A 14437-nucleotide genomic window follows, 5' to 3' on the forward strand; every position below is an offset into this window, starting at 1 on the left:
AAAGAAACTCACTCTCTCTTCCTCCCCTCCCTCTCTCCAGCCGCCTCTCTCTCTCTCTCCCCATTCTTTCCGGCGAGCTTCCCTTCTCCATAGCCGTTGCTCCTCGTCCTCTCTCTCTCCCTGCCCGAACCCCCTCTTTTGCTCCTCTTCTCTCTCTAGTCTTGCTCTTCCCTCTTCCCGACGAGGAAGCTGCTGTGGCCAGCAGCTGGACAGCAGCAGGGGAGAGCAGCAGCAGCCAGAGACAGCAGCTGCTGGCAGCCGCCGCCCCTCCCCCCTCTTCCTCTCTTCCTCCCGTTTCTCCCCCTTTTCTCCTTCCCCTGTTCTCTTCTTCTTTTTTTGCAGGGAGAAGCAGCAACAAAGCAGCGAACTCCGACGAGAGCTTTTGAAAAATCAAGTTTTGTGAAAAGATGGATCTTTAAAAGATCCAGTCGGGTACATTACTTTTAATTTTATTATCTCATCTTTTGATAATATTTGTTCTTCTTTCATTTATAATTTGACTGGGATTTTAGAATATAAATGTTGTTATGCATATCATGAAAACTTATTGATTAGATCTTAAGATTTTGAATTTAATCGTTTATGGGTTATTAGTTCGTTAAATTAGAATTCTTTAGATCAATTGCAGGCACATATAGTTCTTAACATTTCCCTTTTAATAATATGGTCACCATTTGCTAGTGACAAAATTGTGACTTTGAGATCAATTGTATGCATTAAAAGTATTCGTTTCTTATTCGAATATGAGCTAGATTCTTGACTTATTTGGTTTGCTAAAATTGTTCCTTGATAATTGGTATAGATTGCTTATATATTGTGTAACATATTTTTATTTCCTCTTGATGTGATAAAATAATAATAATCGGTGAACCATTTTACCTCACTCTTTTCCCTCTCTCTTGCTTGTTTAATTGAAAATTGATTAATCGATGCTAAGACAATTTTATCACCATATATGAATTCGGACAAATCTTATGTGTTGGTGAGATAATTGTGCCTACTATTTTATTTACTAGTGTTAATTGATTGTAATTACCTTTGTTAAAGTTGATTGTATTCTTACTTGTTTTATTTTTGATAAAATTATATTTTTTTAGGTTAATATAAAAATAAATAAATAATTTTGTTGATTTAGTTTCTCTCTTTTAATAAGGAAAATGTTATATCAATTGATTCACGTATTCCTTAATTAAAATTTGACAGATTTCCTACTTATCTATTTTGGTAAAATATAATTTAGAATAAAGTTGTTTTTGACTCCTCTTTATTAAAAAGAAAATAATATTTTGGTTTTTTTATTTAAGGAAAAAATATATTATCCTCTCTTAATTTATTCTTTCTTGTTTATATTTGGTAATGAAATATTTTAAAATTTTCTGATTTTGCCCTCTTTTATAATAAGAAAAACAATATATTTAATTGATTCCTTTAAATATTTCTTTTCTTTATTTATTTCCCCCTCTTTGCTATATAAATAAGACCCCTTTTATTCATTATTGAATCAACTCATACACCTATTCACTCTCAATCACAAGTTCTCTCTTCACTCTTCCTTCTCTCATTGCTCCCTTGCTACTCTAACAATACATTAAGATTCCGGTAATTATTCAAGTGTGCATCTTCGCTATTTTTGCTACGTTGTTCGAGTAAAGGTTGAATCAATTTGTTTTGCTTAACTGGTTAGTATTCTTAACATTTACACTATCTTTACATTCACACATTTGTGTAAGCTATTGTTTTTTTTCTCTATATGTAGGATTCGTCATTAAACAATTGCATATTGTCTCACCTTGACTAATAAGTGTGATTACTTGTGTAGTTATTTGATTGCTTTGACAGGTTTCAAACTTGAAGTTCAAGTTGAAGATTAATTGAAGAAAGATTTACTTGTTTATTTGAATCTATATATATATTTTTTCTTATTTTATTTATTCGAATGTTGTAACATTTGTAACTCTAAAGATCATATATATAAATTTATTTGGGGGATCGTCTAGGGGAGGGGGATTTACATGCTACTTGTTCATTATATTTTTTAGAAATCATGCCTAGATTTGTCTTTAACCACCTAGAATTATTGTTTTTAGGTGTTATAATCTAGCCAATTTTCAATTTGCTTGATGCTTTTGTTAATAAATCTTTAAAAAATAATAACTAGATTCCATTAATTTTTGAATGTTAAAATCAAATCATAATAATTTAGTAGGTTGATTAGGTGTTATAACTTTTAGCATTGTCTTGTCATATAGAAACCATGCCTAAGGATTAAACTGTTCATATCATTTAGATTTACAAAAATCATGCTTATATGTGTTTCTCCGCTTTTTTTTAAACACCTAGAAATTCATGTCTATAGACTTGTAAATAAACTTTTAGCATATTCATAAAAAAAAAATTGTTGTGCATATTTGTCCTCTTGAAAATTTCCGCATTTATAATGCAATATGTTGTTTTCTTAAAATAATAGTGATAATATTAAAATAATTTCATGCATTTAACAAATTACTTGGCTTTTAAATATATCTTCATATCAAAACCTTGCAACATAATTTTCTTAAAAAGTCATTATTCAATCTTCCTTTAAAACTTTGGATTGGTTATGACATTGTTTATAAATCATAAGCACTATCTCCTAACCTATCGTTAGTGGGAAAGTCAAAGGAACTACGAGGTCTAGTTTCAATTTTTAAACCCGACGCACCCCCGGAAGTACCACCTACCCATGAATTTCAAAAGAAATTATGTGCATTTATATGTAAATGTTTATGTGCCTATATGCAAACTAAATCTTTTAAATCATTTTTCAAAAATATAAACTATTGTTTTTTTTAAGACCGACCTCAAATCAAAATTGTTTCTATGGTGGAGGAGCGCGATCAACAATATCGTGGCATCATCCCTATAAAGAAACAAACATTTTTTAATTAAAAATTTCATATTCAAAATTTGCTCAATTTTCAAAACTTTACTTTCTCACATTAATTGCTTAATATTAAAAACTTTGTTTATAACATAGTCTCATATGCTTAAATAAAAAATAAAACTTGATTGTTCATTTATTGCTATCACCTAGCCTTGCATGCTCAAATTAATGAAAAATAGTTTTGTATTTGTTATCACTTAGCAAGATTAAATAAATTAACAAATGAAGTGACCTTGATTGCTAATTGTAACCCCAACATAGATTGCATGAGATACGGCCGGGACCCACATTTGTGGACCTCGAGGGATGCCTAACACCTTCTTCTCGAGGTAACTTGAACCCTTACCCAAATCTCTGGCTCGCTGACCTTAGCTACACTTAGTTAGGTTAGCTAGACATGCAATGATGCATTTCTTCGGGCACATGCAATATCGAGCACAATGCAATGATGCACTTCTTCGAGCACAATGTAATATCGGGCACATGCAGTACCGAGCATATGTAATGATGCATTTCTTCGGGCACATCCAATATCGGGCACATGCAATAATGCAATTCTTCGGGCATAAGTCAATATTGGGCATATGCAATGATGTATTTCTTCGGGCATATGAAATATCGAGCACATGCAATGATGTGTTTCTTCGGGCTCATGCAATATCAAGCACATGAAATGATGCATTTCGGCATTCTCGGGCATAATATAATGATGTAGTTCTTTGAGCATAGTGTGATATCAGGCGTAGGTGCAAATGATGCAATATCGGGCATTAATGTAATTTGTCAGCACAGCAGTTGCTTGAGAGCATACAGTAGTTTGGGCGTCCGCCTTATTGGAAGGATCGAGTGTCATATGTCGGGCTCAAATGTGGTAATGTTGATTGTTGCAGTTCCTTTGTATATGTACCTGTATTTTCTACATTTAAAGAAAAATAGTTAGTTTAATGGGGGGAGGTTGATCTGTATCCATGATTTGGCGCAGCGTGCTCCTTTGGCTTGCCATCCACACCTCTTCGAGCGTCTGTTTTTTTTTCATAAAAAGGGGGAAAGGAAAGAAAATAATAATAATAATAAGAAAAATAAAAAATAAAATTTTTTTGAAAGATTTTGAAATTATCATTTAACAAAAGCTGATGTCGAATCTTTGACCATGGCATAGGTTGAGACTTTACAACGTCTGACTCAAAAGTGGAGCTATCATTTAATCTTCGTTGTAAGCTGATTGCTTGTTGAGGAGAAACTTTCGGTGAAATTTTTGAGTTTACTCAAAAATTCTGCCCCAGTATGAAGATGTGCCAGGAGAAATCTTGATGGAATTTTTGAGATCCTCTCAAAAATTCTGCCCCAGTTATCAATAGAAAAGGGGAAAATGAAAGTTTATTTATAATAAGACTGAACCCTATAGGAGCGCCTACGTATCCCCTCTTAAACGGGAATCAGGTCTGACATAGTTCCAAATTACAAAAAGCATGAATCAATCTCTAGATGTAATACTTTTTCACAGAATCTGAATTGATAGGTTTTGGCCAAACTTCTCCATCCATTTCTACAAGTATGAGGGCTCCGCCTGTCAGTACTCGAGAGACTATGTACGGACCTTGCCAGTTTGGTGAAAATTTACCCTTTGCCTCGTCTTGATTTGGAAAAATCCGCTTCAAAACCAGTTGCCCAGGTGAGAAATGTCTGGGTTTAACCTTCTTGTTGAAAGCTCTGGCCATTCTATTCTGATAGAGCTAACCATGACAAATGGCGTTAATTCTACTTCCATCTATTAATGCCAAATTCTCTGCCCGACCTTGTATCCAATCAGCATCACTCACCTTTGCTTCTTGGATGATCGTTAGGGAAGGTATCTCTACTTCGGCGGGTATCACAGCTTCAGTGACGTATACTAAGAAGTAAGGTGTGGCCCCTGTGGAAGTTCTGATTGTGGTACGATACCCCAGCAATGCGAAAGGTAGCTTTTCCTGCCAGTGTTTGTGATTATCGATCATCTTGCGCAATATCCTTTTGATGTTTTTGTTGCTGCCTCAACAGCCCCGTTCATCTGTGGCATGTATGCTGTAGAGTTTCGATGACTGATCTTGAACTTCTCACACAGATCTCATTAGGTCACTATTTAGGTTGGTGCCGTTGTCGGTGATGATTGACTCAGGAATTACAAACCTACAAATAATGTTGTTTTTGACAAAGTCATCCACAACTTTCTTTGTCACTAATTTATGGGAGGTGGCCTCAACCCACTTGGTGAAATAGTCAATTGCGACAAGAATGAATCTGTGCCCGTTGGATGCTGTTGGCTCGATTGGACCAATGACATCCATGCCCCATGCTGTGAACGGCCAAGGTGAACTAGTGACATGGAGTTCAATTGGAGGTACTCGAATCATATCTGCGTGAGTCTGACGACGACATTTCTGGACGTAGCGAATGCAGTCTGTCTCCATAGATAGCCAAAAATATCCTGATCTCAGAATCTTCTTTGCTAATGTGAAACCGTTCATGTGAGGGCCACAGGTGCTTGCGTGTATCTCTTCGACCAGCCTGCGAGCCTCTCCTGCTTCAACGCATCTTAGCATCCCCAAATTGGGAGTTCTCCTATAGAGGATTTCCCCACTTAAAAAGAACTGGGTCGCTAACCTTCGAATTGTACGCTTTTGTACACTTGTTGCATCTTCTGTGTATTCACCACTCTTCAAATATCCTCTAATGTCATCGTACCAGTGCTTTCCATCAGGCTCTTCCTCAACATGAAAACAATAAGCTGGTTGTTCATGTATGTGAATGTGAATAGGATCGATGTAATTGTGATCAGGGTGTCGAATCATAGAAGACAGAGTGGCTAAGGCGTCTGCGAATTCATTTTGGACCCTTGGTACATGTCTAAATTCTGTTTTGACAAACCTTTTACATAGCCTATGCACGCACTCCAAATATGGTAACAACTTTCAATTTTTTGTTGCCCAATCACCTCGAACCTGATGGATCAATAGGTCTGAATCCCCTATTATTAGCATTTTCTGGACATCCAAGTCAATTGCCCGTCGGAGACCTAGTATGCAGGCTTCGTATTCGGCCATATTTTTTGAGCAAAGGAATCTGAGTTTTGCTGATACTGGATAATGTTGCCCGGTGGGTGAGATCAAAACAGCCCCGATGCCGGATCCATTCAGATTTTTAGCTCCATCAAAGAACATTCTCCATCCATCATATTATTCAGAAATTTCCTCTCCCACAAAGGCCACCTCTTCATCTGGGAAATAAGTCTTCAACGGCCTGTAACCATCGTCCACGGGATTCTCTGCCATGTGTCTGCTATGCTTGTGCTTTCACTGCTTTTTGTGTGACATACACTATGTCAAATTCACTCAACAATATCTGTCATTTTGCCAGTTTACCTGTGGGCATGGGCTTTTGAAAGATATACTTCAAAGGATCCATCCTTGAAATCAGATAAGTAGTATATGATGAGAGGTAATGTCATAACTTTTGGGCAACCCATGTTAAAGCATAACAGGTACGCTCTAATAAAGAGTATCGGGCTTCGCACGATGTGAACTTCTTGCTCATATAATATATTGCTTGCTCCTTCCTCCTTGTTTCATCGTGTTGTCCCAACATGCAACTGAAAGCATTATCCAATACTGAAATATACAAATGTAATTGTCTACCTGACTCTGGTGGAACCAACACAGGAGGATTGGATAGATAGTCTTTGATCTTGTCAAATGCCTGTTGACATTCGCTTGTCCATTTCACCGCACCATCCTTTTTTAACAGCTTGAAGATAGGTTCACAGAAGACAGTAGACTGAGCTATGAAACGACTAATGTAGTTAAGTCGCCCTAAGAAACTCATTACCTCCTTCTTGCTCTTCGGCAAGGGAAGGTCACAAATGGCTTTGATCTTTGACGGGTCCAATTCTATACCTCGACGACTGACGATGAAACCTAAAAGCTTTCCAGCAGGCACACCAAAGACACATTTTGCCGGATTCAGTTTCAGATTGTACTTGCGTAGCCTGGCAAAGAATTTCCGTAAGTCCTCAAGATGATTTGAACTTTCCTTTGATTTGATGATGACATCATCTACATAAACTTCAATTTCCTTATGGATTATGTCATGAAACAAAGTAGTCATTGCTCTCATGTATGTAGCCCCAGCATTCTTTAATCCAAAAGGCATCACCTTGTAGTTATAGACGCCACACGGCGTGATGAAGGCAGTTTTCTCAGCGTCGTCTTTGTGCATCTCAATTTGATGGTAGCCGGCAAAGCAGTCCACAAATGACTGAGTTTCGTGCTTAGCACAATTGTCAATCAGTATGTGAATGTTTGGTAATGGAAAGTTATCTTTAGGGCTATCTTTATTGAGATCTCGGTAATCCACGCAAACTCTGACCTTGCCGTCTTTCTTGGGCACTGGAACGACATTTGCAAGCCAAGTTGGGTATTCTGTCACTTGGAGTATCCCAGCATCTAATTGCTTTGATACTTCATCTTTGATTTTCAAACTCATCTCGGGCTTGTATTTTCTCAGCTTCTGTTTTACCGGAGGACATGCTGGATCAGTGGGCAGTCGATGGGCTACGATTGAAGTACATAACCCTGTCATGTCTGCGTAGGACCACACAAAAATATCCTTATTCTCTATGAGAAACTCTGTATACTCTTTCTTGTCTTCTTTTTTCATATGGATGCTTACTTGGGTTTCTTGTATCACCTCTGCATTTCCCAAATTCACCACTTCTGTCTCTACCAAATTTGGATTGAGTTTTTCCTTGAATTCCTCAACCCTTTTGATTAACTCCTCGGGAACCTCATTGTCTTCGACTTCTTCTAAGTCATTAATGTTAAGTTGAGCAGTCTCATTGTATGTCGTAGTCTCATATTCGACATTTTTATAGTGAATTTTGCTGGTGAGAAAAAAAATAGCGAACAATTAAATATAAGGCAAAAATGTGGAAAAGAACTTTATTGATAAAGATTTGAAAATTTCATAAGTCCTCATTCGAAAGCAATACAGGGGATGGGAATTAAAACGTTTATTAAAAACTCTTTTTATTTGAATTAAAACTTGATAGAAAAACATCTTCCAAGGCTACCCAGATGCTCGACGAGGTTTGGATGGAGTCGAGGTCCAGTTGCTGACGCTGATCTTTGCTTCCCTGCTTCCACTAGGGCCCCCTTTCTCCTCCTCGTTGATCACGATGGTGCAAACTTTCCCCTCTTCTTTGGTTAGCGATAACCCCTTCAAGTCATCTGAGATCTCATCAATACTGCCTCCCATGAAACCTGCTGATCGAAATGATTGATACAATGGCGGTATGGATTTCTTCAATGGATAGTAGTACCCATCTCTAGGTGGTTGCCAATCGAGCCATTCTTCGGTAGTGTATTTATATCCCAAACCAAAAGTGGTGGAATGTCGAACAAGCTGTATAGGTTTGACTATCCCTTGCAATTGAGCCCCCAAACCTTTCCCAAGCTCGAAACCAAATCAGGCCATCATATCTATGATTTTTTGGCTGAACCAAGGTTGCAACTCAATATTACCAACAAGCTCCACTGTATGGTACATTTCACCATCCATATTCTCTCTTCCTTCAATCGTGTATACAGGATGCCCCTTTTCTCCATGGACTACAACCTCTTCGTAATCCCATTCAAACTTCAGGCATTGGTGAAGAGTAGATGGAACCGCTCCAGCCATATGAATCCATGGACGACCCAACAATAAGTTGTACGATGAAGGGATGTCCAAAATTTGGAAAGCTATGGGGAAAGTGACAGGACCAATGAGCATGTACAAGGTTATCTCCCCAATAGTGCCTCTCTGAGAGCCATCAAATGCCCTCACATTCATCTTCCATGTCTGAATTTTTGCACTATCCACGCCCAGCCTCGTTAGTGTGCTCAGAGGGCAAATGTTTAAACCTGAACCTGCATCAACTAATGCTTTGTTTATCACCTTATCCTGATACTGAACCGAAATGTACAGAGCTTTATTGTGAGTTGTTCCTTCGAGTGGCAGCTCATCTTTGTGAAAAGATATTTTGTAAGCCTCAAAGACCTGCCCCACCATTTGGGATACCTCACCATGAGTGATGTTAGATGGGACATAAGCTTCACCAAGGATCTTCAGAAGGGCATCTTGATGAGTTTCAGAAGATTGCAGTAACTCCAGAATTGATATTTGGGATGAGGTTTTACTCAGCTACTCAATGACAAAGTATTCTTTAGCTTTAACCTTTTTCCAAATACCTTGATCTTCAAGCTCTACGACTGGTGCTTTGGATTTGCTAGACTTCCCTGAACCAAATTTTCAGAAGTGTAAATTCTTCCAGATCTGGTGACCCCTGTTGCAACATCTGTCTCTTCCACATTCACTTCTCTTTTGTTGTAATCCCAAGGTACAGCATGCGTATCACATTGTATTGGGGAGGATGCCTTATAGACAGTGAACGCTGGTTTGGGTGCAGCAACTTCTACTTCAAATGGGGCGAGTCCTTGCACTATTAGTGGTGCTTGGGCAGTAGTAGACATGGTTTCTTCTATTTCGACGGCCCAGATAGATTCTTCCCAATCCCAGACGTCACCATCTTCCACCATGTTGACTTGATGGTTAGGAAGAGGATTATTCGCAACATTGGGCGTAGGATCCTTGAGTTGGATGTTTTTTGTATCAATTAACATTTGAACCTTATCCTTAAGGGCTCTGCAAACTTCGTGGTGTGGCCCTTCATCCCAGAATGGTAGGCGCAGACCTTGTTAGGGTCGTACCATTTCGCGCGAACATCCACAGGTAATGCAGGAATTGGAGAGACGTACCCAGCCTGTTTCAGTCTCTTATAAAGTTGTGCTATGGGTTCAGCCAAAGGGGTATAGATTTTTGTAGGTCTTCTTTCATAGGAAGGTCTGTTTCGGTAATTTGGTGTTTGAGTGGGTGGTGGAGTTTGGAAGTGTGTTGGTTGAACATTATAGACAGAATATGAGGCATGCAAATATTGAGGAGGAGCGTTTTGGTAATATATTGGCATGGGTTGGGGAGATATAGGGGGTGGAGCTGAGGGATGTTGAGGGTATGGGGTGTGAGGATATGGGGATGGTGGTGGGTTTATTTTCTTGTGCCTCAAAGGGGTCCTAGTTCCATGAGCCATCATTACAGAACCTGTTTTCTTTCGACTCTCTGTCATTCCACCAGATTGCAGAGCCTTGTTGGTTGCTTGTAAAGCCTCCAAGTTGATGATAGTCCCATTCTTTATGTCTTCTTCAATTCTTTCGCCTAGTTTGATGATTTCAGCGAAACTCTTTTCAGCCACCAGCATCATTCGGTCATAGTATTGTGGTTCTTGGGCACGAATGAAATAGTCTTTCATTTGAGATTCTTCCATAGGGGGTCTGGCCCTAGCCGCCTCAGACCTTCATCTTATGGCATATTCTCTGAAGGATTCACTCGGTTTCTTCTTCAAATTTTGAATGTAAAACCAATCAGGTGCATATTTAATATTAAAACCAAACCTATTCATGAAGTCAGTTTCCATATCAACCCACTTTATCCATTTCCGCGAGTCTTGCTCAATGTACCATGATAGGGCCTCCCCAATAAGACTCCTCATAAACAACTTCATGAGTATCCTCGCATCTCTCCCCACCCCTACAAGTTTGTCAAAATACATTCGTAGGTGGGCTTTGGGATCCCCAATGCCATTGAACGTCTCAAATTTCGGAAGCTTGTATCCTTCGGGCAGTTCTACATCAGGTTGCATGCACAGATCCTCATAGCCCAATCCTCCCAACTTCTTGTTTCCTTCAACGTGTTGTACCCTGTTGGTCAAGTTGTCTAATCTCTCAGTCAGGGTTTTTATTAGGATGTCTTTAGGACTCTGATTCATGGAGGTCATGGTTTAGAGGGGCAGTTTCAACGTATATGGGATTGAGGTTGTTGGTTCCAAGAGTATATGGGATATTTGCGTTTGGGGTTGTTTCTGGGAAGGTTGGTTTGGTATGTTGGTAATAGTGGTGAAATGGAACTTGGGTATTTTGGGCGTGGGGTGGTGGAAAGGTATTTGGACGAGTGGGTTCAGGTGGGGATATATGGATTGGAGGATTGTTTGGCATGGCTGTTTGGTTAGGAGGATTGTCTATGTTTTCTCCAAATTGGGTTCCAAGAGAGATAGACAACTTGGCCAAATCACGCATGTGGGCTACCTCTTCTTCCAATTGTGAAATTTTGCGCTCAAGTCTTAGGACAAGATTATTTTGAAGTTGTCCTCCCTCAGAAGCTTCTACCCTTTCATTGGTGCTGTTGTCGTCAACCATTTTACCTTTGTCTTTGGAGCTTGCTCTTTGAGAAGAAGGAGAAGGGGGGGTCCTTTTTTATCGTGTATGTGCCAGGATGAAGGACAGATCAACCTTGGGGAATGGGAAAACAATAGAACCAACAGAAAAGAGTTAGGGGTTAGAATAAGATAATAATATCAACACGTTGTTTTGAGATGAAAGCCCTAAATGCACAGAACCTCGTTGAGCCAGAGGTAGGCCTAAACAACACATAAGTGATGCGTAATAATTAATTCAAGCCTTATTTGCCAATTTGAAGTTTAGAGTTAGACAATAAAACGACTTTCAATTATTGAAATAATTTCTATTTATTACATCAATCTAGAGATAACTAAAGGGCTAGGGATAACACATGGGGAATAAAGAGAAATAAAAAAAAAACTTTAATCATGTTGCTCTCCAATGTTAGGCACAATCTGCTTCTTCATTTCTGGGGTAATGTCATAATCAGTGTTGAGGAGGTTGCGAGCCCATCTTCTCTCTTTTTCATCGCCAAAACCAGGAAGACCTCCTTCGCTCAAATCTCTATGCTCTGCATCTTCTAAAAGCCATACGTAATATTCAGGTGTGCAGAAGGGTGGATTCTCTTGAACATCGATAGTTATCACATTCTTCCATCTTCGCAGTATAGTGTTCACTTGCGGTAATTCTGACCCAAAGTCATATCCATAGTGGCTCATGTGGGATCGCAGAGGTATCAGTTGGATCTGTCCGAATTGTCGAAGGACTCGAAGTGGTGCGTATGGTTGCACACCATTCAAACCGATAAGCTCAATGAAGTAAAGTTCATTTCCTCTTATGATGGCACGTCGTGGCTTCAACCAATAATACTTCCATTGGATTTCAACAGCTGAGCGCTCCTTTAGGTATGTGAACCAGTCCTCCGTTCCCACAGGGGAGATAAAGTATTTCATCCTTAGGTGATGGTTGATAATTTTGTTCCCCATAGTCCCTCTAACAATGTCTACTTTATTAGCTCTTTGGTAGAAATGTTCGACGGCCCAAAGTTGCAGCAGAAAGTTGCACCCCTCAAAGTATTTTTTGCCTTTGGTGCATGCAGTCAAAGCTCTTAGAATTTCTGCAAGTATCATGGGGACCAATGTCTTCCCACCTCGAGCCAACATACGAACCACGTAACACAAGCCGGTGTGGATCTTTCCTCCTTCTCTAGGAAAAACCAATGAGCCTAATAGGGCGACGGCGAATGCATTAAGACGATACCTTTCCCATTTCGCAGAAGAGCAAGCAAATTCTCTATGAAAGTTTTGATGACCTTCCTCATCCCCAAAGCGCGAATATAAGAACTCTAAAGAAATCCAACCTTCTTTCAGACAAAGTAGACATGGATTATGACACATGCCCATTTGCTTCAGAAAAGATCTTGGACTTGGCTTGTGTGGAACAATCATTTCCAGATCTTTGTATGCGAGACCCATGAATCCTCCCACTTCTTCGATTGTTGGGGTTAGCTCAAAATCCTTGAATTTGAAGACTAACCTCTCAGTGTCCCAGAATTTCAACAATGCCTTGATTAAGTGACGATCTGACTCTACGGAGATAAAAGCAGTGAGGCCGCCTAACAGTTCATTTGCTTCTAACTCTCGATTTTTTTGAATATCTTTCCACCAAGTCTTCAAAATGGGATTAACTTTGACCACCATTTGCGTGTTGGGAAAGTGAGGGTGAGCCATGACTCTGCAAACAAAGTAACAAACGACTTCTAAACTCCATTTTGACAATGTTGGCTTGATTTAATTATTATGATCACGTTGAAACATAAGGGTGTTGGGGCCCTTTAGACGATAGGGTGGCTACTAATTATATGGATTGACACCAAGGGTCAAACCACCTAGGGTTTATTTAGCATGTATGATTTAACCAGGACTTCTGAGAGTTGGCTTGACACGGACATGAAAGGGATTCTATGCGAGAGGCTCGTGGCTTCACGGTAGTAAAACTATCCGTTACGTCCACGCATATGCCGACTCTCTATAATGGGTATTTGAATAGGATTGAAGTAGTTGTGAGAGGTGCAAAGGCACAACATCACGAGAACAAAATAAAAAAAGGAAGAGGGTCCCAATTGGGGGAAGTATGAGCGGGATGCCAATTATCAAAGCAATAAACATTTAGCATTTAAATTGGAAAGCGGTAACATATAGGCAGTTTATAAACAATAAATAAATAAATAAATAAATAAATAAGCATGAATAAAGGAAATTAAACATATAAAGATATGAAAACTACACAAATAAAGCAAGAGGGTACGAGACTAAACATGTAAGCAAATAAGGGGAAAGGGAAGAGGTGAAACATGATAATAAACAATTAAGGAAAAGGAAAAGGGTGGAACATGGAGAGAAGACAATAAATAAGGCAATAAAATAAGCTAAACATGGTAAGCACCTAACAAATAGTGAAATGACAAAAATAAAGTAAACCCCACAGAAATAAGCAGTTAACACGTAATGGTAAGAACCTAATATCCCAAGCAGAGTCGCCATTCTGTCGCGCCCCATTTTCGCAGAAAACGGATTTTTGTGCACGACCTAACAACTCTTTAGGGATTTCGAGTTTGGAGTCGCCACCTAACGAATTAAGGCGCGTTAGGGCACCTATATAACCTAACTAAGTCTAGCTAAGGTCAGCGAGCCAGAGATTTGGGTAAGGGTTCAAGTTACCTCGAGAGGAAGGTGTTAGGCATCCCTCGAGGTTCACAAATGTGGGTCCCGACCGTATCTCATGCAATCTATGTGGGGGTTACAATTAGCAATCAAGGTCACTTCATTTATTAATTTATTTAATCTTGCTAAGTGATAACAAATACAAAACTATTTTTCATTAATTTGAGAATGCAAGGCTATGCGATAGCAATAAATGAACAATCAAGTTTTATTTTTTATTTAAGCATATGAGACTATGTTATAAACAAAGTTTGTAATATTAAGCAATTAATGTGAGAAAGTAAAGTTTTGAAAATTGCGCAAATTTTGAATATGAAATTTTTATTTAAAAAATGTTTGTTTCTTTATAGAGATGATGCCACGATATTGTTGATCGCGCTCCTCCACCATAGAAACAATTTTGATTTGAGGTCGGTCTTAAAAAAAAACAATAGTTTATATTTTTGAAAAATGATTTAAAAGATTTAGTTTGCATATAGGCACATAAA

At 38.8% G+C, this 14437-nt stretch overlaps 2 protein-coding genes across 2 annotated transcripts; both read right to left on the reverse strand.

Annotated features, from left to right (window-relative positions):
• Nucleotides 1–4656: 4656 nt before the first annotated feature.
• LOC138339396 (uncharacterized) lies at nt 4657–9534 on the reverse strand. Its single transcript, XM_069290991.1, has 6 exons — nt 9241–9534; nt 8479–9139; nt 8028–8400; nt 6595–7838; nt 5023–5813; nt 4657–4890 (listed from the first exon to the last, which is right to left on the reverse strand). Exons 1-6 carry the CDS (start codon nt 9532–9534, stop codon nt 4657–4659), a joined length of 3597 nt encoding a protein of 1198 aa, XP_069147092.1.
• Nucleotides 9535–11648: 2114 nt separating this feature from the next.
• On the reverse strand, nt 11649–12926 carry LOC138339397 (protein MAIN-LIKE 2-like). Its single transcript, XM_069290992.1, has one exon. The coding sequence runs from the start codon at nt 12924–12926 to the stop codon at nt 11649–11651; it is 1278 nt and encodes a 425-aa protein (XP_069147093.1).
• Nucleotides 12927–14437: the final 1511 nt, after the last annotated feature.

Source organism: Solanum lycopersicum, chromosome 11, assembly GCF_036512215.1.
Source record: "Solanum lycopersicum chromosome 11, SLM_r2.1".
In the NCBI taxonomy this organism is placed as follows: domain Eukaryota; kingdom Viridiplantae; phylum Streptophyta; class Magnoliopsida; order Solanales; family Solanaceae; genus Solanum; species Solanum lycopersicum.

Bases quoted from the DNA above. Each gene is read 5' to 3' on its own strand.
- LOC138339396 (XM_069290991.1), bottom strand. From the start codon at position 9,534: ATGGTGGAAGATGGTGACGTCTGGGATTGGGAAGAATCTATCTGGGCC. The intron at 7,839-8,027 runs GTAGCCTTGGAA...TTTTCTCACCAG, and splicing joins AAACCTCGTCGAGCATCTGG to CAAAATTCACTATAAAAATG. The intron at 4,891-5,022 runs GTGTGAGAAGTT...AAACACTGGCAG, and splicing joins ATAGTGACCTAATGAGATCT to GAAAAGCTACCTTTCGCATT.
- LOC138339397 (XM_069290992.1), bottom strand. From the start codon at position 12,926: ATGGTGGTCAAAGTTAATCCCATTTTGAAGACTTGGTGGAAAGATATT.